The sequence below is a fragment of the Cetorhinus maximus genome, unplaced genomic scaffold (assembly GCF_964194155.1).
Source record: "Cetorhinus maximus unplaced genomic scaffold, sCetMax3.hap1.1 HAP1_SCAFFOLD_519, whole genome shotgun sequence".
Classification (NCBI taxonomy): Eukaryota; Metazoa; Chordata; class Chondrichthyes; order Lamniformes; family Cetorhinidae; genus Cetorhinus; species Cetorhinus maximus.
The window spans coordinates 120,634-146,797 of NW_027596461.1; the positions used below are offsets into that span (position 1 = coordinate 120,634).

At 55.2% G+C, this 26,164-nt stretch overlaps 1 protein-coding gene across 1 annotated transcript; it reads left to right on the top strand.

Annotated features, from left to right (window-relative positions):
* Positions 1-1,294: 1,294 nt before the first annotated feature.
* On the top strand, positions 1,295-24,511 carry LOC144673935 (serine/threonine-protein kinase pim-3-like). The gene is made up of 7 exons (XM_078535528.1): positions 1,295-1,397; positions 13,859-13,965; positions 15,053-15,103; positions 18,476-18,842; positions 19,361-19,537; positions 19,816-19,962; positions 24,269-24,511. Exons 1-7 carry the CDS (start codon positions 1,295-1,297, stop codon positions 24,403-24,405), a joined length of 1,089 nt encoding a protein of 362 aa, XP_078391654.1. The 3' UTR covers positions 24,406-24,511.
* The last annotated feature ends 1,653 nt before the right edge of the window (positions 24,512-26,164 follow it).

Sequence of the window (26,164 nt, forward strand, 5' to 3'; positions counted from 1 at the left end):
CTGACCCTCCGACAGTGTGGCGCTCCTTCAGTCCTGACCCCCCGACAGTTTGGAGCTCCCTTAGCACTGTCCCTCCGAGATTGCGGCGCTCCCTCAATACTGACCCCCCAACAGTTCGGAGCTCCCTCAGCACTGACACTCGGACAGCGTGGCGCTCCCGCAGCACTGACCCTCCGACAGTGCGGCGCTCCCTCAGCACTGACCCTCCAACAGTGCGGCACTCCCTCAGTACTGACCCTCCAACAGTGTGGCTTTCCCTCAGCACTGACCCTCCGACAGTGCGGCGCTCCCTCAGCACTGACCCTCCGACAGTGCGGCGCTCCCTCAACACTGACCCTCCGACACTGCGGCGCTCCCTCAGCACTGACCCTCCGACAGTGCGGCGCTCCCTCAGCACTGACCCTCCCACAGTGCGGTGCTCCCTCAGTACTGACCCTCCGACAGTACGGCGAGAGGGAGGGTGTAAAGAGATGGGGATCTAACACCATTATGATGGTTCGTGTATACACGGGTGGCAGGAGCGAGGTGTTTAAGGAACTGACCGGCCCCCTTGGCCGATCAGCTGTTGTTCAGTCATCGAATCACAAATGTGTCTATTCAAATGTATATATATTTATAAACTAAGCATGAAACCCTCTTGTGAATCGCGGCACGAGACTGTCTTTAAATCGCGGTGCCGGTTAGCGAACCGACAGTCGTTACAGCATAGGAGGCCATTCGGCCCATCGAGCTGGTGCCGGAGAAACTACCTGCGTATTTATGATGTTTTGTGTGTACTCAATAAAATTAAACATTGTTTCAGTCAGTGGTACATTTTGTGTGTGTGTGTGTGTGTGTGTGTACACGTCTCTGCGAACAGGAACAGGAGGAGGCCATTCAGCCCCTCTCCAGTCTGTTACACAGGGACAGGAGGAGGCCATTCAGCCCCTTCTCGAGCCTGTTACACAGGTACAGGAGGAGGCCATTCAGCCCCTCTCTCTCGAGACTGTTACACAGGAACAGGAGGTGACCATTCAGCCCCTTCTCGAGCCTGTTACACAGGAACAGGAGGAGGCCATTCAGCCCCTCTCTGGAGACTGTTACACAGGAACAGGAGTAGGCCATTCAGCCCATCTCTAGAGACTGTTACACAGGAACAGGAGGAGTCCATTCAGCCCCCCTCTCGAGCCTGTTACACAGGAACAGGAGGAGGCCATTCAGCCCCCCTCTCGAGACTTTTAAACAGGAACAGGATGCGGCCTTTGGCCCTTGAGCCTCGAAGGGCTGAATGGCCTCCACCTGTGGATGGCCCAATATGAAACTGGGGCAAACGCTGCCACCTGCTGGTCAACCAAACCTCGACGACCTGACAGAGGCTCAACAGCAGTCGGGCAGGTACGGTTTCAAAAGCTCCGACAGTGCGGCGCTCCCTCAGCACTGACCCTCCGACAGTGCGGCGCTCCCTCAGCACTGACCCTCCGACAGTGCGGCGCTCCCTCAGCACTGACCCTCCGACAGTGCGGCGCTCCCTCAGCACTGACCCTCCGACAGTGCGGCGCTCCCTCAGCACTGACCCTCCGACAGTGCGGCACTCCCTCATTACTGACCCTCCAACAGTGTGGCTTTCCCTCAGCACTGACCGTCCGACAGTGCGGCGCTCCCTCAGCACTGACCCTCCGACAGTGCGGCGCTCCCTCAGCACTGACCCTCCGTCAGTGCGGCGCTCCCTCAGTACTGACCCTCCGACAGTGCGGCGATCCCACAGCACTCACCCTCCGACAGTGCGGCGCTCCCTCAGCACTGACCCTCTGACAGTGTGGCGAGAGAGGGGGTGCAAAGCGATGGGGATCTAACCCCATTATGATGGTTCGTGTATTCACAGGGGTGGCAGGAGTGATGTGTTTAAGGAACTGACCGGCCCCCCTTGCCGATCAGCAGTTGTTCAGTCATCGAATCACAAATGTGTCTATTTAAATGTATATATATTTATAAGCTAAGCATGAAACCCTCTTGTGAATCATGGCACGAGACTGTCTTTAAATCGCGGTGCCGGTTAGCGAACCGACAGTCGTTTCAGCATAGCAGGCCATTTGGCCTTTCGAGCTGATGCCAGAGAAACTATCTGCGTATTTATGATGTTTTGTGTGTACTCAATAAAATTAAACATTGTTTCAGTCAGTGGTATATTGTGTGTGTGTGTGTGTGTGTACACGTCTCTGCAAATAGGAACAGGAGGAGGCCATTCAGCCCCTCTCGATCGTGATACACAGCGACAGGATGAGGCTATTCAGCCCCTCTCTAGAGACTGTTACACAGGAACAGGAGGAGGCCATTCAGCCCCTCTCTAGAGACTGTTACACAGGAACAGGAGGAGGCCCATTCAGCCCCTCTCTCGAGGCTGTTACAGAGGAACAAGAGGAGGCCCATTCAGCCCCCACTCTCGAGAGTGTTACACAGGAACAGGTGGAGGCCATTCAGCCCCTCTCGAGTCTGTTACACAGGAACAGGAGGAGGCCATTCAGCCCCTCTCTCGAGACTGTTACACAGGAACAGGAGGAGGCCATTCAGCCCCTCTCTAGAGACTGTTACACAGGAAAAGGAGGAGGCCATTCAGCCCCTTCTCAAGCCTGTTACACAGGAACAGGAGGAGGCCATTCAGCCCATCTCTAGAGACTGTTACACAGGAACAGGAGGAGGCCATTCAGCCCCTCTCTAGAGACTGTCACACAGGAACAGGAGGAGGCCATTCAGCCCCACTCTCGCGACTTTTAAACAGGAACAGGAAGTGGTCTTTGGCCCTTGAGCTTCGAAGGGCTGAATGGCCTCCACCTGTGGATGGCCCAATATGAAACTGGGGCAAACGCTGCCACCTGCTGGTCAACAAAACCTCGACGACCTGACAGAGGCTCAACAGCAGTCGGGCGGGTTCGGTTTCAAAAGCTCCGACAGTGCGGCGCTCCCTCAGCACTGACCCTCCAACAGTGCGGCGCTCCCTCAGTACTGACCCTCCGACAGTGCGGCTCTCCCTCAGTACTGACCCTCCGACAGTGCGGCTCTCCCTCAGTACTGACCCTCCGACAGTGCGGCACTCCCTCAGTACTGACCCTCCGACAGTGCGGCACTCACTGAGCACTGACCCTCCGACAGTGCGACGCTCCCTCAGCACTGACCCTACGACAGCGCGGCGCTCCCTCAGCACTGACCCTTCGATTGTGCGGCGCTCCCTCAGCACTGACCCTCCGACAGTGCGGAGCTCCCTCAGCACTGACCCTCCGACAGTGCGGAGCTCCCTCAGCACTGACCCTCCAACAGTGATTTCCATGAGCAGCCGCAATCTCTCTCCATTCTCCCCTTAAGGACACTTGCGAGCTTTACAGACCTGGCACTTTTCTGGAGGGGGTGTTGGGTGGGGCATTGAGAGATTCCTTCCTCACTCCCATCCCCATCCCCCACCCCCGCATCCTCATGCACACGGATAAGGGAAGAAGCCTGGATATAAGGGGAAAGCAACGCACCAGTCGTTCGATCGCATTGTGACGCACGCTGTGGGCAAATAGCTTATCGAAGAGAAGGAGAGAGAGAGAGAGAGAGAGGGAGACAAGGAAAGACTGACCGTAGCGAAAAAAAGACGTGCGCTCCCTCAGCACTGACCCTCCGACAGTGCGCCTCCCTCAGCACTGACCCTCCGACAGTGCGGCTCCCTCAGCACTGACCTTCCGACAGTGCGGCGCTCCCTCAGCACCGACCCTCCGACAGTGCGGCTCCCTCAGCACTGACCTTCCGACAGTGCGCCTCCCTCAGCACTGACCCTCCGACAGTGCGCCTCCCTCAGCACTGACCCTCCAACAGTGCGGCGCACCCACAGCGCTGACCCTACAACAATTCGGAGCTCCCTCACTACTGACCCTGAGACAGTGCGGCGTTCCATCTGTACTGATGCTCCAATAGCGTGGCGCTCCCTTAGCGATGACTCTCCGACAGTCCTGCGTACATCAGCACTGACCCTCCAACAGCTCGGCGCTCCCTCAGGACTGAACCTCTGACAGTGTGGCTCCCTAAGCACTGACCTTCTGACAGTGCGGCGCTATCTAAGCACTGACCCTCCGAAACTATGGCGCTCGCCCCGTACTGACCCTCCGACAGTGTGGCGCTCCTTCAGTCCTGACCCCCCGACAGTTTGGAGCTCCCTCAGCACTGTCCCTCCGAGATTGCGGCGCTCCCTCAATACTGACCCCCCAACAGTTCGGAGCTCCCTCAGCACTGACACTCGGAAAGCGCGGCGCTCCCTCAGCACTGACCCTCCGACATCGCGGCGCTCCCTCAGCACTGACCCTCCAAAAGTACGGCGCTCCCTCAGTCCTGACACCTTGACAGTTTGGAGCTCCCCCAGGACTGACCCTCTGACAGTGCGTCACTCCCTCAGCACTCACCCTCCAACAGCGCGGCGCACCCTCGGCACTGACCCTCTGACAGTACAGCGCGCTCTCAGCACTGACCCTCCTACAGTGTGGGGCTCCCTTAGCACTAAAACTCCGACAGTGCGGCGCTCCCTCAGCACTGACCCTCCGACAGTGCTGCGCTCCCTCTGCACTGACCCCCCGACAGTTTGGAGCTCCCCCAGTACTGACCCTCTGACAGTGCGGCGCCCCCTCAGCACTGACCCGCCGGCAGTACGACGCTCCCTCAGCACTGACCCTCCAACAGTGCAGCACTCCCTCAGTACTGACCCTCCAACAGTGCAGCACTCCCTTGGCACTGACCCTCCAACAGTGCGACGCTCCCTCAGCACTGACCCTCCGACAGTGCGGCGCTCCCTCAGCACTGACCCTCCGACAGTGCGGAGCTTCCTCAATACTCACCCTCCAACAGTAATTTCCATGAGTAGCCGCAATCTCTCTCCATTCTCCCCTTAAGGACACTTGCCAGCTTTACAGACCTGGCACTTTTCTGGAGGGGGTGTTGGAAGGGGCATTGAGAGATTCCTTCCTCACTCCCATCCCCACCCCCCACCCCCGCATCCTCATGCACACGGATAAGGGAAGAAGCCTGGATTTAAGGGGAAAGCAACGCACTGTCGTTCGATCGCATTGTGAGGCACGCTGTGGCCAAATAGCTGAGGGGGAGTTGGTGAGGTTGGGGGATGGCACCGGAGAGCCGTTGGCCATGCCAGTGCCTTGGGGAGAGCGCCAGGGGAGGCCCCGAGCTTGGGTGAGGTTCTGGGGAAATTCTGGAACCAGCTGGGTCCACCCTGGTCTGTAAATACTCGTGTATTGTGCCCCGGCCCTAGAGGGTGCCGCTGAGATCATGTTCCTGGTTCAGCGTGAAACCCTCTTGTGAATGGCGGCACGAGACTGTCTTTAAATCACGGTGTCGGTTAGTGAACCGACAGTCGTTACAGCATAGCAGGCCATTCGGCCCATCGAGCTGATGCCAGAGAAACTACCTGCGTATTTATGATGTTTTGTGTGGACTCAATAAAATTAAACGTTGTTTCAGTCAGTGGTATATTGTGTGTGAGTGTGTGTACACGTCTCTGCAAATAGGAAGAGGAGGAGGCCATTCAGCCCCTCTCGAGCCTTTTACACAGGAACAGGAGGAGGCCATTCATACCCCTCGAGCCTTTTAAACAGGAACAGGAAGAGGCCCATTCAGTCCCTTGAGCCTCGAAGGGCTGAATGGCCTCCTCCTGTGGATGGCCCAATATGAAACTGGGGCAAACGCTGCCACTTGCTGGTCAACAAAACCTCGACGACCTGACAGAGGCTCAACAGCAGTCGGGCAGGTTCGGTTTCAAAAGCTCATGTTGGGGGGTGGGCAGGTTGAACGGGGGTGGGGGAGGTGGGGTCGGAGCCTTTGAAGGCGGAGGCGTTGGTCCAATCACAGAATGACACAGCTCCAGAGGAGGCCATTCAGCCCATCATGCATGTGCTGGCTCTGTGAAAGATCTGTCCAATTAGCCCCACACTCTAACCCCCACCCCCGACCCCACCGGCTCTTCCCCCCACCCCCATAACCCTGCACGTTTTTCCCCTTCCAGTATTTATCCAATTCCCCCCTTATCGAAGAGAGAGAGAGAGAGAGAGAGCCAAGGAAAGACTGACCGTAGCGAAAGAATGACCTGCGTTTATATAGCGCCTTTCTCCACCAGCAGACACCTCCAAGTGCCTCGCAGCCAATGAAGCACCTTTGCAGGTGCGGTCACTCTAGTAGGGGAAAGGGATCACCATTTTGCAGCAGAGGAAGAAATTCACGAGCAGCCGATGTCAGGGGATCTTTTATGTCCATCTGAGAGGGTGGGCGCAGGCCTCAGGTTTAATGTCTCATCCTGAAGGATGGAGAGAGAGAGAGAGAGACGAGAGAGAGAGAGAGAGAGACAGAGAGAGAGAGAGAGAGAGAGACAGAGAGAGAGGGAGATAGAAAGAGAGAGAGAGAGAGATATAGACAGAGAGAGAGAGAGAGAGAAATAGATAGAGAGAGAGATAGACAGAGAGAGAGAGATAGAGTGAGAGAGATAGACAGAGAGAGAGACAGAGAGAGAGACAGAGAGAGAGCGAGAGAGATAGAGAGGGAGATAGAAAGAGAGGGACAGAGAGAGAGAGAGATAGACAGAGAGAGAAAGAGAAATAGATAGAGAGAGAAAGATATAGACAGAGAGAGAGAGAGAGAGATAGAAAGAGAGAGAGATAGACAGAGACAGAGAGAGATAGAGTTAGAGAGATAGACAGAGAGATGGAGAAAGAGAGATAGAGAGGGAGCGAGAAAGAGACAGAGAGTGACAGAGAGGGATAGAGAGAAAGGGAGAGAGAGACACAAAGAGAGAGAGAGAGAAAGAGAGAGACAGAGATAGAGAGAGAGAGAAAGAGAGAGACAGAGATATAGAGAGAGACAGAGATAGAGAGAGAGACAGAGAGAGAGAGACAGAGACAGAGAGAGAGAGAACTTCAGGATTGCAGCGCAGTATCACCAGAACGCCCTGGGTCTGAGAGGGTTAAATTCCGATCAGGGGTCTCACAGGCCGAGCTTGTATTCCCTCGATTATCGAAGATTAAGGGGGGTTCTGATCGAGGGGTTTAAGATGATGGGTTTGGAGGGGGTGGGAGAGCCCAGAATGAGGGGTCCGAACATCACAGTTGGAGCCAGGCGGTCAGGGGTGATGTCAGGAAGCAATTGATACAAAGTGGGGTGGAAATGGGAAACTCCCTCTCCCCGATAAGCCTGTCGAGGCTGAGACGGTGGGGAGGGGAATTGTAAATTTACAACCTGAGATTGGGAGATTTTTCTGGGTAAGGAGGGGATTGAGGATTACAGAACCCAGGGCAGCAGATGGAGTTAAGATGCTGATCAGCCCTGATCTGGTTGAATCGAGCAAGGCTCGAAGGGCAGAATGGCCTCCTCCTGTTTCTGTCTAACAGGCTTGAGAGGGGCTGAATGGCCTCCTCCTGTTCCTGCCTAACAGGCTTGAGAGGGGCTGAATGGCCTCCTCCTGTTCCTGTCTATCAGGCTTGAGAGGGGCTGAATGGCCTCCTCCTGTTCCTGTATAAAAGGCCTGAGAGGGGCTGAATGGCCTCCCACAGTCCAAAGGTTCTCCCTCAGCACTGACCCTCCAACAGTGCGGAGTTTCCTCAATACTCACCCTCCAACAGTGATTTCCATGAGCAGCCGCAATCTCTCTCCATTCTCCCCTTAAGGACACTTGCGAGCTTTACAGACCTGGCACTTTTCTGGAGGGGGTGTTGGGTGGGGTATTGAGAGATTCCTTCCTCACTCCCATCCCCACCCCCCACCCCCGCATCCTCATGCACACGGATAAGGGAAGAAGCCTGGATTTAAGGGGAAAGCAACGCACCGTCGTTCGATCGCATTGTGACGCACGCTGTGGGCAAATAGCTGAGGGGGAGTTGGTGAGGTTGGGGGATGGCACCGGAGAGCCGTTGGCCATGCCAGTGCCTTGGGGAGAGCGCCAGGGGAGGCCCCGAGCTTGGGTGAGGTTCTGGGGAAATTCTGGAACCAGCTGTGTCCACCCTGGTCTGTAAATCCTCGTGTATTGTGCCCAGGCCCTAGAGGGTGCCGCTGAGATCATGTTCCTGGTTCAACGTGAAACCCTCTTGTGAATGGCGGCACGAGACTGTCTTTAAATCGCGGTGTCGGTTAGTGAACCGACAGTCGTTACAGCATAGCAGGCCATTCGGCCCATCAAGCTGATGTCAGAGAAACTACCTGCGTATTTATGATGTTTTGTGTGGACTCAATAAAATTAAACGTTGTTTCAGTCAGTGGTATATTGTGTGTGTGTGTGTGTGTGTGTGTGTGTACACGTCTCTGCAAATAGGAACAGGAGTAGGCCCATTCAACTCCTCTCAAGCATGTTACACAGGAACAGGAGGAGGCCATTCTGCCCCACTCTTGAGACTGTTACACAGGAACAGGAGGAGGCCATTCAGACCCCTCGAGCCTTTTAAACAGGAACGGGAAGAGGCCCATTCAGGCCCTTGAGCCTCGAAGGGCTGAATGGCCTCCTGTGGATGGCCCAATATGAAACTGGGGCAAACGCTGCCACCTGCTGGTCAACAAAACCTCGGCGACCTGACAGAGGCTCAACAGCAGTCGGGCAGGTTCGGTTTCAAAAGCTCATGTTGGGGGGGTGTGCAGGTTGAACGGGGGTGGGGGAGGTGGGGTCGGAGCCTTTGAAGGCGGAGGCGTTGGTCCAATCACAGAATGACACAGCTCCAGAGGAGGCCATTCAGCCCATCATGCATGTGCTGGCTCTGTGAAAGATCTGTCCAATTAGCCCCACACTCTACCCCTCACCCCCGACCCCACCGGCTCTTACCCCCCCATAACCCTGCACGTTTTTCCCCTTCCAGTATTTATCCAATTCCCCCCTTATCGAAGAGGGAGAGAGAGAGAGAGAGAGAGGGAGACAAGGAAAGACTGACCGTAGCGAAAGAATGACCTGCATTTATATAGCGCCTTTCTCCACCAGCAGACACCTCCAAGTGCCTCGCAGCCAATGAAGCACCTTTGCAGGTGGGGTCACTCTAGTAGGGGAAAGGGATCACCATTTTGCAGCAGAGGAAGATCCCAAGAGCAGCCGATGTCAGGGGATCTTTTATGTCCACCTGAGAGGGTGGGCGCAGGCCTCAGGTTTAATGTCTCATCCTGAAGGATGGAGAGAGAGAGAGAGAGAGACAGAGAGAGAGAGAGAGAGAGACAGAGAGAGAGAGAGAGAGACAGAGAGAGAGGGAGATAGAAAGAGAGGGACAGAGAGAGAGAGATATAGACAAAGAGAGAGAGAGAGAGAGAAATAGATAGAGAGAGAGATAGACAGAGAGAGAGAGATAGAGTGAGAGAGATAGACAGAGAGAGAGACAGAGAGAGAGTCAGAGAGAGAGCGAGAGAGAGAGAGAGGGAGATAGAAAGAGAGGGACAGAGAGAGAGAGAGATAGACAGAGAGAGAAAGAGAAATAGATAGAGAGAGAAAGATATAGACAGAGAGAGAGAGAGAGATAGAAAGAGAGAGAGATAGACAGAGACAGAGAGAGATAGAGTTAGAGAGATAGACAGAGAGATGGAGAAAGAGAGATAGAGAGGGAGCGAGAAAGAGACAGAGAGTGACAGAGAGGGATAGAGAGAAAGGGAGAGAGAGACACAAAGAGAGAGAGAGAAAGAGAGAGACAGAGATAGAGAGAGTGAGAAAGAGAGAGACAGAGATAGAGAGAGAGACAGAGATAGAGAGAGAGACAGAGAGAGAGAGACGGAGACAGAGAGAGAGAGAACTTCAGGATTGCAGCGCAGTATCACCAGAACGCCCTGGGTCTGAGAGGGTTAAATTCCGATCAGGGGTCTCACAGGCCGAGCTTGTATTCCCTCGATTATCGAAGATTAAGGGGGGTTCTGATCGAGGGGTTTAAGATGATGGGTTTGGAGGGGGTGGGAGAGCCCAGAATGAGGGGTCCGAACATCACAGTTGGAGCCAGGCGGTCAGGGGTGATGTCAGGAAGCACTTGATACAAAGTGGGGTGGAAATGGGAAAGTCCCTCTCCCCGATAAGCCTGTCGAGGCTGAGACGGTGGGGAGGGGAATTGTAAATTTACACCCTGAGATTGGGAGATGTTTCTGGGTAAGGAGGGGATTGAGGATTACAGAACCCAGGGCAGCAGATGGAGTTAAGATGCTGATCAGCCCTGATCTGGTTGAATCGAGCAAGGCTCGAGGGGCAGAATGGCCTCCTCCTGTTCCTGTCTAACAGGCTTGAGAGGGGCTGAATGGCCTCCTCCTGTTCCTGTCTAACAGGCTTGAGAGGGCTGAATGGCCTCCTCCTGTTCCTGTCTAAAAGGCCTGAGAGGGGCTGAATGGCCTCCCACAGTCCAAAGGTTCTCCCTCAGCACTGACCCTCCGACAGTGCGGCACTCCCTCAGCACTGACCCTCCGACAGTGCGGAGCTTCCTCAATACTCACCCTCCAACAGTGATTTCCATGAGCAGCCGCAATCTCTCTCCATTCTCCCCTTAAGGACACTTGCGAGCTTTACAGACCTGGCACTTTTCTGGAGGGGGTGTTGGGTGGGGCATTGAGAGATTCCTTCCTCACTCCCATCCCCACCCCCCACCCCCGCATCCTCATGCACACGGATAAGGGAAGAAGCCTGGATTTAAGGGGAAAGCAACGCACCAGTCGTTCGATTGCATTGTGACGCACGCTGTGGCCAAATAGCTGAGGGGGAGTTGGTGAGGTTGGGGGATGGCACCGGAGAGCCTTTGGCCATGCCAGTGCCTTGGGGAGAGCGCCAGTGGAGGCCCCGAGCTTGGGTGAAGTTCTGGGGAAATTCTGGAACCAGCTGTGTCCACCCTGGTCTGTAAATCCTCGTGTATTGTGCCAAGGCCCTAGAGGGTACCGCTGAGATCATGTTCCTGGTTCAATGTGAAACCCTCTTGTGAATGGCGGCACGAGACTGTCTTTAAATCGCGGTGTCAGTTAGTGAACCGACAGTCGTTACAGCATAGCAGGCCATTCGGCCCATCGAGCTGATGCCAGAGAAACTATGCTGTTTATTTATGATGTTTTGTGTGGACTCAATAAAATTAAACATTGTTTCAGTCAGTGGTATATTGTGTGTGTGTGTGTGTGTGTGTACACGTCTCTGCAAATAAGAACAGGAGGAGGCCATTCAGCCCCCCTCTCGAGAATGTTGCACAGGAGCTGGAGGAGGCCCATTCATCCCCCGCCTCGAGCCTGTTACACAGGAACAATAGGAGGACATTCAGCCCCTCTCTCTCGCGCCTGTTACACAGGAACAGTAGGAGGCCATTCAGCCCCTCTCTCGAGCCTGTTACACAGGAACAGTAGGAGGCCATTCAGCCCCTCTCAAGACTGTTATACAGGAACAGGTCAGTCAGCCCCTCTCGAGCCTGTTACACAGGAACAGGGGGAGGCCATTCAGCCCCTCTCGAGCCTGTTACACAGGAACAGGGGAATGCAATAAGCCCCCCAAGCACGTTATACAGGAAAAGGAGGAGGCCATTCAGGCCCTCTCAAGCCTGTTACACAGGAACAAGTCAGTCAGCCCCTACAGAGAGATTCAGAGAGTCAGAGAGAGCCACCGAAAGAGAGATAGAGGGAGAGACAGAGAGAGAGACAGAGAAAGAGAGAGAGAGGAGAGAAACACAGAGACAGAGAGAGATAGAGACAGAGAGAGAGAGAGACTCAGAGAGACAGAGAGAGAGAGAGAAAGACAGAAAGAGAGCGCGGCGCTCCATAAGACCATAGGAGTAGAAATTAGGCCATTCGGCCCATCGAGTCTGCTCCGCCATTCAATCATGGCTGATCAGTTTCTCAACCCCATTCTCCCGCCTTCTCCCCATAACCTTTGATCCCCCTTACCAATCAGGAACCTATCTATCTCAGTCTTAAATACACTCAATGACCTGGCCTCCACAGCCTTCTGTGGCAATGAGTTCCAGAGATTCACCCACTCTCTCTGGCTAAAGAAGTTTCTCCTCATCTCTGTTCTAAGAGGTCTTTACTCTGTCTGAGGTAAAACAATGGATGGAACAGAACCTTATCTACCGACTGGGCACTTTACAGCTTCCCAGACTGAATATTGAGTTCAACCACTTTCGATCAGGAACTCTCTCCTCCATCCCCACCCCCTGTTTCCCCACAAACATTTCTATATATTTTTCTTTTCCCACCTATTGCCATTATTGTTTGGAATGTGTTTCCATCCATTGGGCTATCTGTCCCTTGCATGTCTTGCTTTCTACCCTTAATGTCCCCATTAGCACATTTCTTCGCTGATATCACCACCATCAACACCTCTTTATCCTTTGGCCCGTGACATCTTTTGGTTCCCTCCACCTATCACTGGCCCTCTATCCATCTCTACCTGTCCAACCCCCTCCCCCTTAAACCAGTTTATATTTCATCCCCTCTTCTATTTTCCCTTAGTTCTGGTCAAGAGACAGAGACACTGGACACGTGAATTGTGCTTCTCTCCCCAGGAAGGGCAAAATTCTTCCTTAAAGAAACAATTATTTTGGAAGCGATTACGAGACTATCTTTCTCTGTCCCAGAGGAATCTTTAACAGCAGCGACACCGTCCCCCCGCAGAGCCAATGCTGTCTACCAAGTTGGGGACTGAGTGCAGCCAGACACCGGCCGAGGGATCGCTCCCAGGTAGGAAGTTGTTTTTTACATCGTGAGTTCCCCGAGTGTTGGCGCAGGGTCTTTCCCCCCATCTCCCACCCCCCAGAAGTTGGTGTTTGGGGGAGAAGGGGGAGTGAGCAGGAGTTCTCCAGAGCCAGTGGGATGCAGAGACAGGAACTGAGAGAGAGAGAGACAGGGACAGAGATGGGCTGGGGCGAAGGGGGCCAGAGACGGATGGAGAGGGAGAGGGAAGTTCGGTTCGGTGATCCCATTAATTGATGATTGATTGGGTCGGAGAGGGAGAGGAAGGATGAGAGAGAAACAGGGAGAGAGAAACAGAGAGAGAGACAGAGATAGAGAGAGACAGAGATAGACAGAGAGACGGAGATAGACAGAGAGACGGAGATAGACAGAGAGACGGAGATAGACAGAGACGGAGAGAGAAAGAGAGACGGAGAGAGAGAAAGAAAGACAGAGAGAGAGAGAGAAAGAGAGAGAGAGAAAGAGAGAGACAGAGACAGAAAGAGAGAGACAGAGACAGAAAGAGAAACAGAGAGACAGAAATAGAGAGAGACGGAGATAGACAGAGAGAGAGATAGACAGAGACGGAGAGAGAAAGAGAGACGGAGAGAGAAAGAGAGACAGAGAGAGAGAAAGAAAGACAGAGAGAGAGAAAGAAAGACAGAGAGAGAGACAGAGAAAGAAAGAGAGAAAGACAGAGAGAGAATGAGACACAGAAAGACAGAGAGAGATAGAGAGAATGAGACAGAGAGAGAGACAGACAGAGGGAGAGAGAGAGTGAAAAAGTCAGAGAGAGAAAGAGAGAGACACAGAGACAGAGAGAGAGAAAGGAAGAGAGAGAAGGGAAGAGAGAGAAAGGAAGAGAGAGAAAGAGACAGGGAGAGAGAGCTAGAGAAACAGAACGAGAGAGAGCGAGACAGCAGTGAGACACAGAAAGTGAGACACAGACACACACAAAAAAGCTGTTAGAGAGAGTCGGAGAGAGAAGGGGTGACAGAATCACATGTGAGTGAGCGAGAGAGGCAATGGGCAAACTCATTAATTCTCGCTGGAGTTTCGTGGGCTGGGAAGGGTCGGGAGCCTTTGTTACTAAGAACAATTTCAGTCTGATGTGATGTTTGATTGTCTGTCATAACTTTGTTAAACTGAGGCTGGGATCATTGGATGGAGTGTAATTCTCTCTCTCTCTCTCTCTATTTCTCACCTCCTGCAGTGAAGAAGAGAGAAAGCTTCAAGAAACTGTACAGTGTGGGCAAGAAACTGGGCAGCGGCGACTTCGGAACAGTTTTCTCGGCTGTGAGGATCTTCGATGGAGCTCCGGTGAGAGAGGAGGGGGGAAAGGAGGGTATTAATGTAATAAGCACATCGATATATAGACACACACACTCAGACACACACACACACTCAGAGACACACAGAGACACACTCAGACACACACACACACTCAGACACACACACACACTCAGACACACACACACACACTCAGAGACACAAACACACTCAGACACACACACACACACTCAGACACAAAGACACACTCAGACACACACACACACAAACACACAGACACAGACGCAAAAATATTTACACAGACACTCACTCACACAAACATGCACATAGACACACTCACTCACACACACAGAGATCCTCACAGTCATGCTAAGCCAAACACGCACACACACACACTCGCTCCCAGACACTCAGACACACACACACACACACACACACGCTCCCAGACACACAGACACACACACACACACACACGCCCCCAGACACACACACTCAGACACACACACACTCAGACACAAACACACACACACACACACTCAGACACAAACACACAGACACAAACACACACACTCAGACACACACACACTCAGACACAAACACAAACACACACTCAGACACGCACAAACACAAACACACACACTCAGACACACACACACACACTCAGACACAGACGCAAAAACATTCACACAGACACTCACTCACACAAACATGCACATAGACACACTCACTCACACACACAGAGATCCTCACAGTCATGCACAGCCAAACACGCACACACACAAACACACACTCAGACACACCCACAGGCATACATAGAGACACACACAGGCATACACAGAGACACACTGCCATCTAGAAGCTTCCGTTTTTAGTGCAATAAATTGTAAAACGCGAGCACAACATTACAACATTCCGGGGGTCGCGGGGGGAGTGAAGAGCCAAAATAATTGCCAGGGATCAATGTTTACACCTGCAGGTGTTGCTGATGTTTCTATAGGGGGGAGGGAGACAAGGTGTGTGTTAACTCAGTATGAAACTTCACTTAAAATATATCAATATGGATGTAGTGTTTAAAGTCAGCTGGTTTGAATGAATTGGGATCCTGTTTCTGTGCCAGGTGGCGGTTAAACACGTGCCCAGGAAGAAAGTGGTGGATTGGGGTCGTCTGGTGAGTTTAAAATGATTTCAATAAGACTTGTGAACCTGTCTCTGTCTGAGTGTGTGCGAGTGTGCATCTGAGTGTGTGCAAAGTGTGCGTCTGAGTGTGCAAGTGTGTGTGTGTGAGTCTGTGCGTCTCAGTGCAAAGTGTGTGTGTGTGAGTCTGAGTGCAAAGTGTGTGTGTAAAGTGTGCATCTGAGTGTGCAAGTGTGTGTCTGACTGTGTGCAAGTGTGACTGAGTGTGAGAATGTTTGAGAGTGTGTGCGAGTGTGTCTGAGTGTGCGAGTAACTCAATGTGAAAGTGTGTGCGAGTGTGAGTGTGTGCAAGTGTGTGTCTGAGCGTGAGAGAGTGAGTGTGAGTGTGTGTGTGTTGGAGGGCCTGTGCGAGAGTGAGTGTGAGTGTGTGTGTGTTGGAGGGCGTGTGCGAGAGTGAGTGTGAGTGTGTGTGTGTTGGAGGGCGTGTGCGAAAGTGAGTGTGAGTGTGTGTGTGTTGGAGGGCATGTGCGAGAGCGAGTGTGAGTGTGTGTGTGTTGGAGGGCGTGTGCGAGAGTGAGTGTGAGTGTGTGTGTGTTGGAGGGCATGTGCGAGAGTGAGTGTGAGTGTGTGTGTGTTGGAGGGCGTGTGCGAGAGTGAGTGTGAGTGTGTGTGTGTTGGAGGGCGTGTGCGAGAGTGAGTGTGAGTGTGTGTGTGTTGGAGGGCGTGTGCGAGAGTGAGTGTGAGTGTGTGTGTGTTGGAGGGCGTGTGCGAGAGTGAGTGTGAGTGTGTGTGTGTTGGAGGGCGTGTGCGAGAGTGAGTGTGAGTGTGTTTGTGCAGAGGAGCTGGTTCTTGTTTGCAATTCAGTGAAAAATGACGAAGACTTTCTTTTCAATCTTGGTTCTGTGATATATTTATTACAACCCTAGATCTCATTGCCTTTGAGGGAATGTTTACTTTGCTTTCCCTCCGTGACATCAGTTTAGAGGGAAAAACCCAGGAAACTGAGTCATCGCAACAGAAAATTGTTAAAGGTGAAGTAGTCACCAGGGGTCGCCCCACAAGGGAGTTTTTTAAAGATAGAACATCAATCTCAACTTGTATCTCCCCCAAACCAACCTCTTCACCCTCCCTACCCACCTCCAACTTCATCTCCCCCCAAACCAGCCTCTTCCCAACCCCGACCCACCCCCTACTCCAACTCCCCCTAATCCAGCCTCTTCCCAAACCCTACTCACCCCCAACTCCAACTCCCCCCAAACCAGCCTCTTCCCAACCCCTACCCACCCCCAACTCCAACTCTCCTCAAACCAGCCTCTTCCCAAACCCTACCCACCCCCAACTCCAACTCTCCTCAAACCAGCCTCTTCCCACCCCCTACCCACCCCCCAACTCCATCCCCCCCCCAAACCAGCCTCTTCCAACACCCTACCCACCCAAAAATCCATCCCCCCCCAAACCAGCCTCTTCCCACCCCCAACTCCATCTCACCCCAAACCAGCCTCTTCCCAACCCCTACCCACCCCCAACTCCATCCCCCCCCCAAACCAGCCTCTTCCCACCCCCTACCCACCCCCAACTCCATCCCCGCCCCAAACCAGCCTCTTCCCACCCCCTACCCACCCCCAACTTCATCCCCCCCAAACCAGCCTCTTCCCACCCCCTACCCACCCCCAACTCCATCTCCCCCCAAACCAGCCTCTTCCCAACCCCTACCCACCCCCAACTCCATCCCCGCCCCAAACCAGCCTCTTCCCAAACCCTACCCACCCCCAACTCCATCTCCCCCTAAACCAGCCTCTTCCCACCATCTACCCACCCCCAAATCCATCTCCCCCAAACTAGCCTCTTCCCAGCCCCAACTCCATCTCCCCCCGAAACCAGCCTCTTCCCAAACCCGACCCACCCCCAACTCCATCTCCCCCCAAACCAGCCTCTTCCCAAACCCTACCCACCCTCAACTCCATCTCCCCGCAAACCAGCCTCTTCCCACCCTCTACTCCATCTCCCCCAAACCAGCCTCTTCCAACCCCCTACCCACCCCCAACTCCATCTCCCCCCAAACCAGCCTCTTCCCAAACCCTACCCACCCCCAAATCCATCTCCCCCAAACCAGCCTCTTCCCAACCCCTACCCACCCCCAACTCCAACTCTCCTCAAACCAGTCTCTTCCCAACCCCTACCCACACCCAACTCCAACTCTCCTCAAACCAGCCTCTTCCAACCCCCTACCCACCCCCAACTCCATCTCCCCCCAAACCAGCCTCTTCCCAACCCCTTCCAACCCACAACTCCATCCCCGCCCCAAACCAGCCTCTTCCCAACCCCTACCCAGCCCCAACTCCATCTCCCCCTAAACCAGCCTCTTCCCACCCTCTACCCACCCCCAACTCCATCTCCCCCAAACTAGCCTCTTCCCAGCCCCAACTCCATCTCCCCCCCAAACCAGCCTCTTCCCAAACCCTACCCACCCCCAACTCCATCTTCCCCCAAACCAGCCTCTTCCCAAACCCTACCCACCCCCAACTCCATCTTCCCCCAAACCAGCCTCTTCCCAAACCCTACCCACCCCCAACTCCATCTCCCCCCAAACCTGCCTCTTCCAACCCACTACCCACCCCCAACTCCATCTCCCCCAAACCAGCCTCTTCCAACCCACTACCCACCCCCAACTCCATCTCCCCCCAAACCAGCCTCTTCCCAACCCCTACCCACCCCCAAATCCATCTCCCCCAAACCAGCCTCTTCCAACCACCTACCCACGCCCAACTCCATCTCCCCCTAAACCAGCCTCTTCCCACCCCCAACTCCATCTCCACCCCAAACCAGCCTCTTCCCAAACCCTACCCACCCCCAACTCCATCTCTCTCCAAACCAGCCTCTTCACACCCGCTACCCACCCCAAACTCCATCTCTCCCCAAACCAGCCTCTTCACACCCCCAAGTCCATCTCCCCACAATCCAGCCTCTTCCCACCCCCAACTCCATCACCCCCAAACCAGCCTCTTCCAACCCCCTACCCACGCCCAACTCCATATCCCCCTAAACCAGCCTCTTCCCACCCCCAACTCCATCTCCACCCCAAACCAGCCTCTTCCCAAACCCTACCCACCCCCAACTCCATCTCTCTCCAAACCAGCCTCTTCACACCCTCTACCCACCCCCAACTCCATCTCTCCCCAAACCAGCCTCTTCACACCCCCAGCTCCATCTCCCCGCAAACCAGCCTCTTCACACCCCCAAGTCCATCTCCCCCCAATCCAGCCTCTTCCCACCCCCAACTCCATCACCCCCAAACCAGCCTCTTCCCAAACCCTACCCACCCCCAACTCCAGCCATTTCTCTTTGCGAACTTGTTCCCTGCTGCCCATGTTCTGAATCCTGCTATCCTTGTGCCCTCTGCTTGCAGAATGACCGCCCCGTGCCCATGGAGATCATCCTGATGTGGAAGGTGTCTTTGCCGGAGCACCGAGGCGTGATTCGCCTGCTGGACTGGTTCTCCACTCCGGACGGTTTCCTGCTGGTGATGGAGCGCCCGCCCAGTGCCAACGACCTCTTCGACCTCATCACTGAGCAGGGCCCACCGGGCGAGGATCGCGCCCGCTCCTTCTTCCGCCAGGCGGTAGAGGCACTGCGGCACTGCCATGCCTGTGGGGTCACGCACCAGGACGTCAAGGACGAGAACCTCCTGGTCAACCTGCACACCGGCGAGCTCAAGCTCATCGACTTCGGTTCGGCAGCCCTGCTGCGCGACACCGCCTACACCGATTTCGATGGTGAGTATCCCGGCCCGGACACTCTCTGGGGGCATCCCGGAAGCAGCTGGGGGCACAGCGGCTCCTCCTTTCTCTCTCTGACACCTGGGATCCCAGTCTTGTTGCGCGGACGCCAATTCCCTCCCACAGTTTGGCTCAGCACTGACCCTCCCACAGTTTGGCTCAGCACTGACCCTCCGACAGTGCGGCTCAGCACTGACCCTCCGACAGTGCGGCGCTCCCTCAGCACTGACCCTCCGACAGTGCGGCGCTCCCTTAGCACTGACCCTCCGACAGCGCAGCGCTCCCTCGGTACTGACCCTCCGACAGCGCGGCGCTCCCTCGATTTTAGTACTGGGATGGGGGGATAGGGCAGGGGGGGGCGAGTGTCAGGCGTGGGTATTTTGGGGGCATCGGGGCATTAAAAGCACAAAGCAATGCTGGGTGGGGTAAATAGTCTCACAGTGAATGTTGTCTGGTTTTAATCTTGTCTCTCTCTCTCTCTCCTATTTCCCTCTCTTTCTGATGTAAATGCTCAGGCACCAGAGTGTACAGCCCGCCAGAGTACATCAGTGAAGGGCGCTACCATGCCCGGTCCGCTACTGTCTGGTCCCTCGGGGTCTTGCTCTACGACATGGTCTGTGGTGACATCCCCTTCGAGCGAGACGTGGAGATCCTGGCTGGCGAGATCCAGCTGCCCTCGAGCATCTCCAAGGGTAAGTGGTCTCACCAACGCCCTGTCCAGTTGTAGCAAGACTTCCCCACTTTTATACTTCATCCCCCCCCTCGCAATAAAGGACAACTTTCCATTTGTCTTCCTCATCACTCGCTGCATCTGCATACCAACTTTTTGAGATTCATGTCCCAGGACACCCAGATCCCTCTGCACCGCAGCCTTCTCCAGTCTCTCTCTCTCTTTCTCACATTCATTTCTTCCCCGCGATGCAATTTTTAATGGACCATCTTGTGCTTCCTTCCCCCCTTCCCCCTGCAGAGTGCGAGGAGCTGATACGATGGTGCCTCTCCATGCAACCCTCCAAACGCCCCACCCTCCACCAGATATTGTACCACCCGTGGGTGCAGCGGGACATCACCAGACCGAAAGCCGTGGGCCTCTGGAGCCCGGGGGGAGACTCCGACTGTAGCGCCAGCCATGAGAGACTGTAGGGAGCAGACAGACCGGGCATGGACACACTCTGTTGCTGGTCACCGTATGGAAGGAGGAGGAACTTTCAGGACTGATGGGGACCTCGCCTGATCGCTCCGTCAGCAGTGGCTGGCTGGTCAGTGAACATTGGCCCCAGGGCCGGAGAGAACTCGAACTGCACACCCCTTGTCCATCTCCCAATAGTGGCCGAGGGATTTCCATGTCCACCAGGATGGCAGTCGGGAGCCTCAGGTTTAACGTCTCATCCTGAAAGACGGCGCCTCAGACAGTGCGGCGCTCCCTCAGCACTGACCCTCCGACAGTGCGGCGCTCCCTCAGCACTGACCCTCCGACAGTGCGGCGAGAGGGAGGGTGTAAAGAGATGGGGATCTAACCCCATTATGATGGTTCGTGTATGCACGGGTGGCAGGAGCGAGGTGTTTAAGGAACTGACCGGCCCCCCTGGCCGATCAGCTGTTGTTCAGTCATCGAATCACAAATGTGTCTATTCAAATGTATATATATTTATAAGCTAAGCATGAAACCCTCTTGTGAATCGCGGCACGAGACTGTCTTTAAATCGCGGTGCCAGTTAGCGAACCGAAAGTCGTTACAGCATAGGAGGCCATTCGGCCCATCGAGCTGGTGCCAGAGAAACTACCTGCGTATTTATGATGTTTTGTGTGTACTCAATAAAATTAAACATTGTTTCAGTCAGTGGTATATTGTGTGTGTGTGTGTGTGTGTACACATCTCTGTGAACAGGAACAGGAGGAGACCATTCAGCCCCTTCTCGAGCCTGTTACACAGGAACAGGAGGAGTCCATTCAGCCCACCTCTCGAGCCTGTTACACAGGAACAGGAGTAGGCCATTCAGCCCATCTCTAGAGACTGTTACACAGGAACAGGAGGAGTCCATTCAGCCCCCCTCTCGAGCCTGTTACACAGGAACAGGAGGAGGCCATTCAGCCCCCCTCTCGAGACTTTTAAACAGGAACAGGAGGCGGCCTTTGGCCCTTGAGCCTCGAAGGGCTGAATGGCCTCCACCTGTGGATGGCCCAATATGAAACTGGGGCAAACGCTGCCACCTGCTGGTCAACAAAAACCTCGACGACCTGACAGAGGCTCAACAGCAGGTACGGTTTCAAAAGCTCCGACAGTGCGGCAGTCCCTCAGCACTGACCCTCCGACAGTGCGGCGCTCCCTCAGCACTGACCCTCCGACAGTGCGGCTCTCCCTCAGCACTGACCCTCCAACAGTGCGGCACTCCCTCAGTACTGACCCTCCAATAGTGCGGCACTCCCTCAGTACTGACCCTCCAATAGCGCGGCACTCCCTCAGCACTGACCCTCCAACAGTGCGGCACTCCCTCAGCACTGACCCTCCGACAGTGCGGCTCTCCCTCAGCACTGACCCTCCAACAGTGCGGCACTCCCTCAGTACTGGCCCTCCAATAGTGCGGCACTCCCTCAGTACTGACCCTCCAATAGCGCGGCACTCCCTAAGCACTGACCCTCCAACAGTGCGGCACTCCCTCAGCACTGACCCTCCAACAGTGCGGCACTCCCTCAGCACTGACCCTCCATCAGTGCGGCACTCCCTCAGCACTGACCCTCCAACAGTGCGTCACTCCCTCAGTACTGACCCTCCAATAGTGCGGCACTCCCTCAGTACTGACCATCCAATAGCGCGGCACTCCCTCAGCACTGACACTCCAACAGTGCGGCACTCCCTCAGCACTGACCCTCCAACAGTGTGGCACTCCCTCAGCACTGACCCTCCAACAGTGCGGCGCTCCCTAAGCACTGACCCTCCAACAGCGTGGCGCTCCCTCAGCCCTGACCCTCCGAATGTGCAGCGCTCCCTCAGCACTGACCCTCCGACCGTGCGTTTTTCCCACAGAACTGACCCTCCAACAATGCAGCACCGACCCTCCAACAGCGTGGCACTCCCTCAGTACTGCCCCTGCGACAGTGCAGCGCTCCCTCAGCACTGACCGTCCAACAGTGCGGCGCTCTCTCAGTACTGACCCTCCGACAGTGCGGCTCTCCCTCAGCACTGACCCTCCGACAGTGCTGCACTCCCTCAAAACTGACCCTCCTACAGTGCGGCTCCCTCAGTACTGACCCTCCGACAGTGCGGCTCTCTTTCAGCACTGACCCTCCGACAGTGCCGCACTCCCTCGAAACTGACCCTCCTACAGTGCGGCTCCCTCTGCAATGACCCTCCGACAGTGCGGCGCTCCCTCAGTACTGACCCTCCGACAGTGCGGCTCTCCCTCAGCACTGACCCTCCGACAGTGCCGCACTCCCTCAAAACTGACCCTCCTACAGTGCGGCTCCCTCAGTACTGACCCTCCGACAGTGCGGCTCTCCCTCAGCACTGATCCTCCGTCAGTGCGGAGCTCCCTCAGCACTGACCCTCCGACAGTGCGGCACTCCCTCAGCACTGACCCTCCGACAGTGCGGCTCTCCCTCAGCACTGACCCTCCAACAGTGCGGCACTCCCTCAGTACTGACCCTCCAATAGTGCGGCACTCCCTCAGTACTGACCCTCCAATAGCGCGGCACTCCCTCAGCACTGACCCTCCAACAGTGCGGCACTCCCTGAGCACTGACCCTCCAACAGTGCGGCACTCCCTCAGCACTGACCCTCCATCAGTGCGGCACTCCCTCAGCACTGACCCTCCGACAGTGCGGCCCTCCCTCAGCACTGACCCTCCGACAGTGCGGCGCTCCCTCAGTACTGACCCTCCAACAGTGCGGCGCTCCCTCAGCACTGACACTCCGACAGTGCGGCACTCCCTCAGTACTGACCCTCCAACAGTGCGTCGCTCCCTCAGCACTGACCCTCCGACAGTGCGCCGCTCCCTCGGCACTGACTCTCCGACAGGGGGATAGGGCCGGGGGGGCGAGGGTCAGGCGTGGGTATTTTGGGGTCATCAGGGCATTAAAACCACAAAGCAATGCTGGGTGGGGTAAATAGTCTCACAGTGAATGTTGTCTGGTTTTAATCTTGTCTCTCTCTCTCTCTCCTATTTCCATCTCTTTCTGATGTAAATGCTCAGGCACCAGAGTGTACAGCCCGCCAGAGTACATCAGTGAAAGGCGCTACCATGCCCGCTCCGCTACTGTCTGGTCCCTCGGGGTCTTGCTCTACGTCATGGTCTGTGGTGACATCCCCTTCGAGCGAGACGTGGAGATCCTGGCTGGCGAGATCCAGCTGCCCTCCGGCATCTCCAAGGGTAAGTGGCACAGGGGGTGGAGAGAGGGGATTTTAGTTTTAAAGCATCCTTCACTGTCTCTCCTTTCCATAAGATCTCAAGAAATAGGGGCAGGTGGAGGCCATTCGGCCCCTCAAACCTGCTCCCCCATTCAATACGATCGAGTATGATCCCATTGTTCCTCAACTACACTTCCCTGTCCGTCCCCCTCATAACCCTCGACTCCCTCGTCGATCAAAAATCTGTCTCACTCGGCCTTGAATATATTCAGTGACCCGGCCCCCACTGCTCTCTGGGGGGGGAGAGAATTCCACAGACTGACCACCCTCTGAGAGAAGAAATTCCTCCTCATCTCCGTCTTCAATGGGAGGCCCCTCATTCTGAAACTGTGCCCCCCTCCCCTCGTTCTAGATTCCCCTCCCACGAGGTGGGGAAACATCCCCTCAGCATCCACCCTGTCAAACCCCCTCCCCTCAGAATCTGATATGTTTCAATAAGATCACCTCTCATTCTTCTAAACTCCAATGGGTAGAGGCCCAACCTGCTCAACCTTTCCTCATCAGACAAACCCCCTTCGTCCCAGGAATCGGCCGAGTGAACCTTCTCTGAACGGCTTCCCATGCGAGTCTGTCCCTCCTGAAGTAAGGGGACCAGAACTGTCCACAGGGCCCCAGGAGCGGCCTCACCAACGCCCTGTCCAGTTGTAGCAAGACTTCCCCACTTTTATACTCCATTCCCCCCCTCGCAATAAAGGACAACTTTCCATTTGTCTTCCTCATCACTCGCTGCATCTGCATACCAACTTTTTGAGATTCATGTCCCAGGACACCCAGATCCCTCTGCACCGCCGCCTTCTCCAGTCTCTCTCTCTCTTTCTCACATTCATTTCTTCCCCGCGATGCAATTTTTAATGGACCATCTTGTGCTTCCTTCCCCCCTTCCCCCTGCAGAGTGCGAGGAGCTGATACGATGGTGCCTCTCCATGCAACCCTCCAAACGCCCCACCCACCACCAGATATTATACCACCCGTGGGTGCAGCGGGACATCACCAGACCGAAAGCCGTGGGCCTCTGGAGCCCGGGGGGAGACTCCGACTGTAGCGCCAGCCAGGAGAGACTGTAGGGAGCAGACAGACCGGGCATGGACACACTCTGTTGCTGGTCACAGTATGGAAGGAGGAGGAACTTTCAGGACTGATGGGGACCTCGCCTGATCGCTCTGTCAGCAGTGGCTGGCTGGTCAGTGAACATTCGCCCCAGGGCCGGAGAGAACTCGAACTGCACACCCCTTGTTCATCTCCCTCGTTCATCCTGAAAGACGCCTCCGACAGTGCGGCGCTCCCTCAGTACTGACCCTCCAACAGCGCGGCACTCCCTCAGCACTGACCCTCCAACAGTGCGGCACTCCCTCAGCACTGACCCTCCAACAGTGCGGCTCTCCCTCAGTACTGACCCTCCAATAGTGCGGCACTCCCTCAGCACTGACCCTCCAACAGTGCGGCACTCCCTGAGCACTGACCCTCCAACAGTGCGGCACTCCCTCAGTACTGACCCTCCAACAGCGCGCCACTCCCTCAGCACTGACCCTCCAACAGTGCGTCAGTCCCTCAGTACTGACCCTCCAACAGTGCAGCACTCCCTCAGCACTGACCCTCCGACAGCGTGGCACTCCCTCAGCACTGACCCTCAGACAGCGTGGCGCTACCTCAGCACTGACCTTCCGATAGTGCGGTGCTCCCTCAGCACTGACGCTCCAACAGTGCAGCACTCCCTCAGTACTGACCATCCAACAGTGCAGCACTCCCTCAGTACTTACCCTCCAACAGTGCAGCACTCCCTTGGCACTGACCCTCCAACAGTGCGACGCTCCCTCAGCACTGACCCTCCGACAGTGCGGCGCTCCCTCAGCACTGACCCTCCGACAGTGCGGAGCTTCCTCAATACTCACCCTCCAACAGTGATTTCCATGAGCAGCCGCAATCTCTATCCATTCTCCCCTTAAGGGCACTTGCGAGCTTTACAGACCTGGCACTTTTCTGGAAGGGGTGTTGGGTGGGGCATTGAGAGATTCCTTCCTCACTCCCATCCCCAGCCCCCACCCCCGCATCCTCATGCACACGGATAAGGGAAGAAGCCTGGATTTAAAAGGAAAGCAACGCACCGTCGTTCGATCGCATCGTGACGCACGCTGTGGCCAAATAGCTGAGGGGGAGTTGGTGAGGTTGGGGGATGGCACCGGAGAGCCGTTGGCCATGCCAGTGCCTTGGGGAGAGCGCCAGGGGAGGCCCCGAGCTTGGGTGAGGTTCTGGGGAAATTCTGGAACCAGCTGTGTCCACCCTGGTCTGTAAATCCTCGTGTATTGTGCCCCGGCCCTAGAGGCTGCCGCTGAGATCATGTTCCTGGTTCAACGTGAAACCCTCTTGTGAATGGCGGCACGAGACTGTCTTTAAATCGCGGTGTCGGTTAGCGAACCGACAGTCGTTACAGCATAGCAGGCCATTCGGCCCATCGAGCTGATGCCAGAGAAACTACCTGCGTATTTATGATGTTTTGTGTGGACTCAATAAAATTAAACGTTGTTTCAGTCAGTGGTATATTGTGTGTGTGTGTGTGTGTGTGTGTACACGTCTCTGCAAATAGGAACAGGAGGAGGCCATTCAGCCCCTCTCGAGCCTTTTACACAGGAACAGGAGGAGGCTCATTCAACTCCTCTCAAGCATGTTACACAGGAACAGGAGGAGGCCATTCAGCCCCGCTGTCGAGACTGTTACACAGGAACAGGAGGAGGCCATTCAGACCCCTCGAGCCTTTTAAACAGGAACAGGAAGAGGCCCATTCAGGCCCTTGAGCCTCGAAGGGCTGAATGGCCTCCTGTGGATGGCCCAATATGAAACTGGGGCAAACGCTCCCACCTGCTGGTCAACAAAACCTCGACGACCTGACAGAGGCTCAACAGCAGTCGGGCAGGTTCGG

Coding starts and splice junctions, on each gene's coding strand:
- LOC144673935 (XM_078535528.1), top strand. CDS start 1,295: ATGAAACTGGGGCAAACGCTGCCACCTGCTGGTCAACCAAACCTCGAC. Junction 13,966..15,052: donor GGATCTTCGATGGAGCTCCG/GTGAGAGAGGAG, acceptor TTTCTGTGCCAG/GTGGCGGTTAAACACGTGCC. Junction 15,104..18,475: donor TGGTGGATTGGGGTCGTCTG/GTGAGTTTAAAA, acceptor CTCTGCTTGCAG/AATGACCGCCCCGTGCCCAT.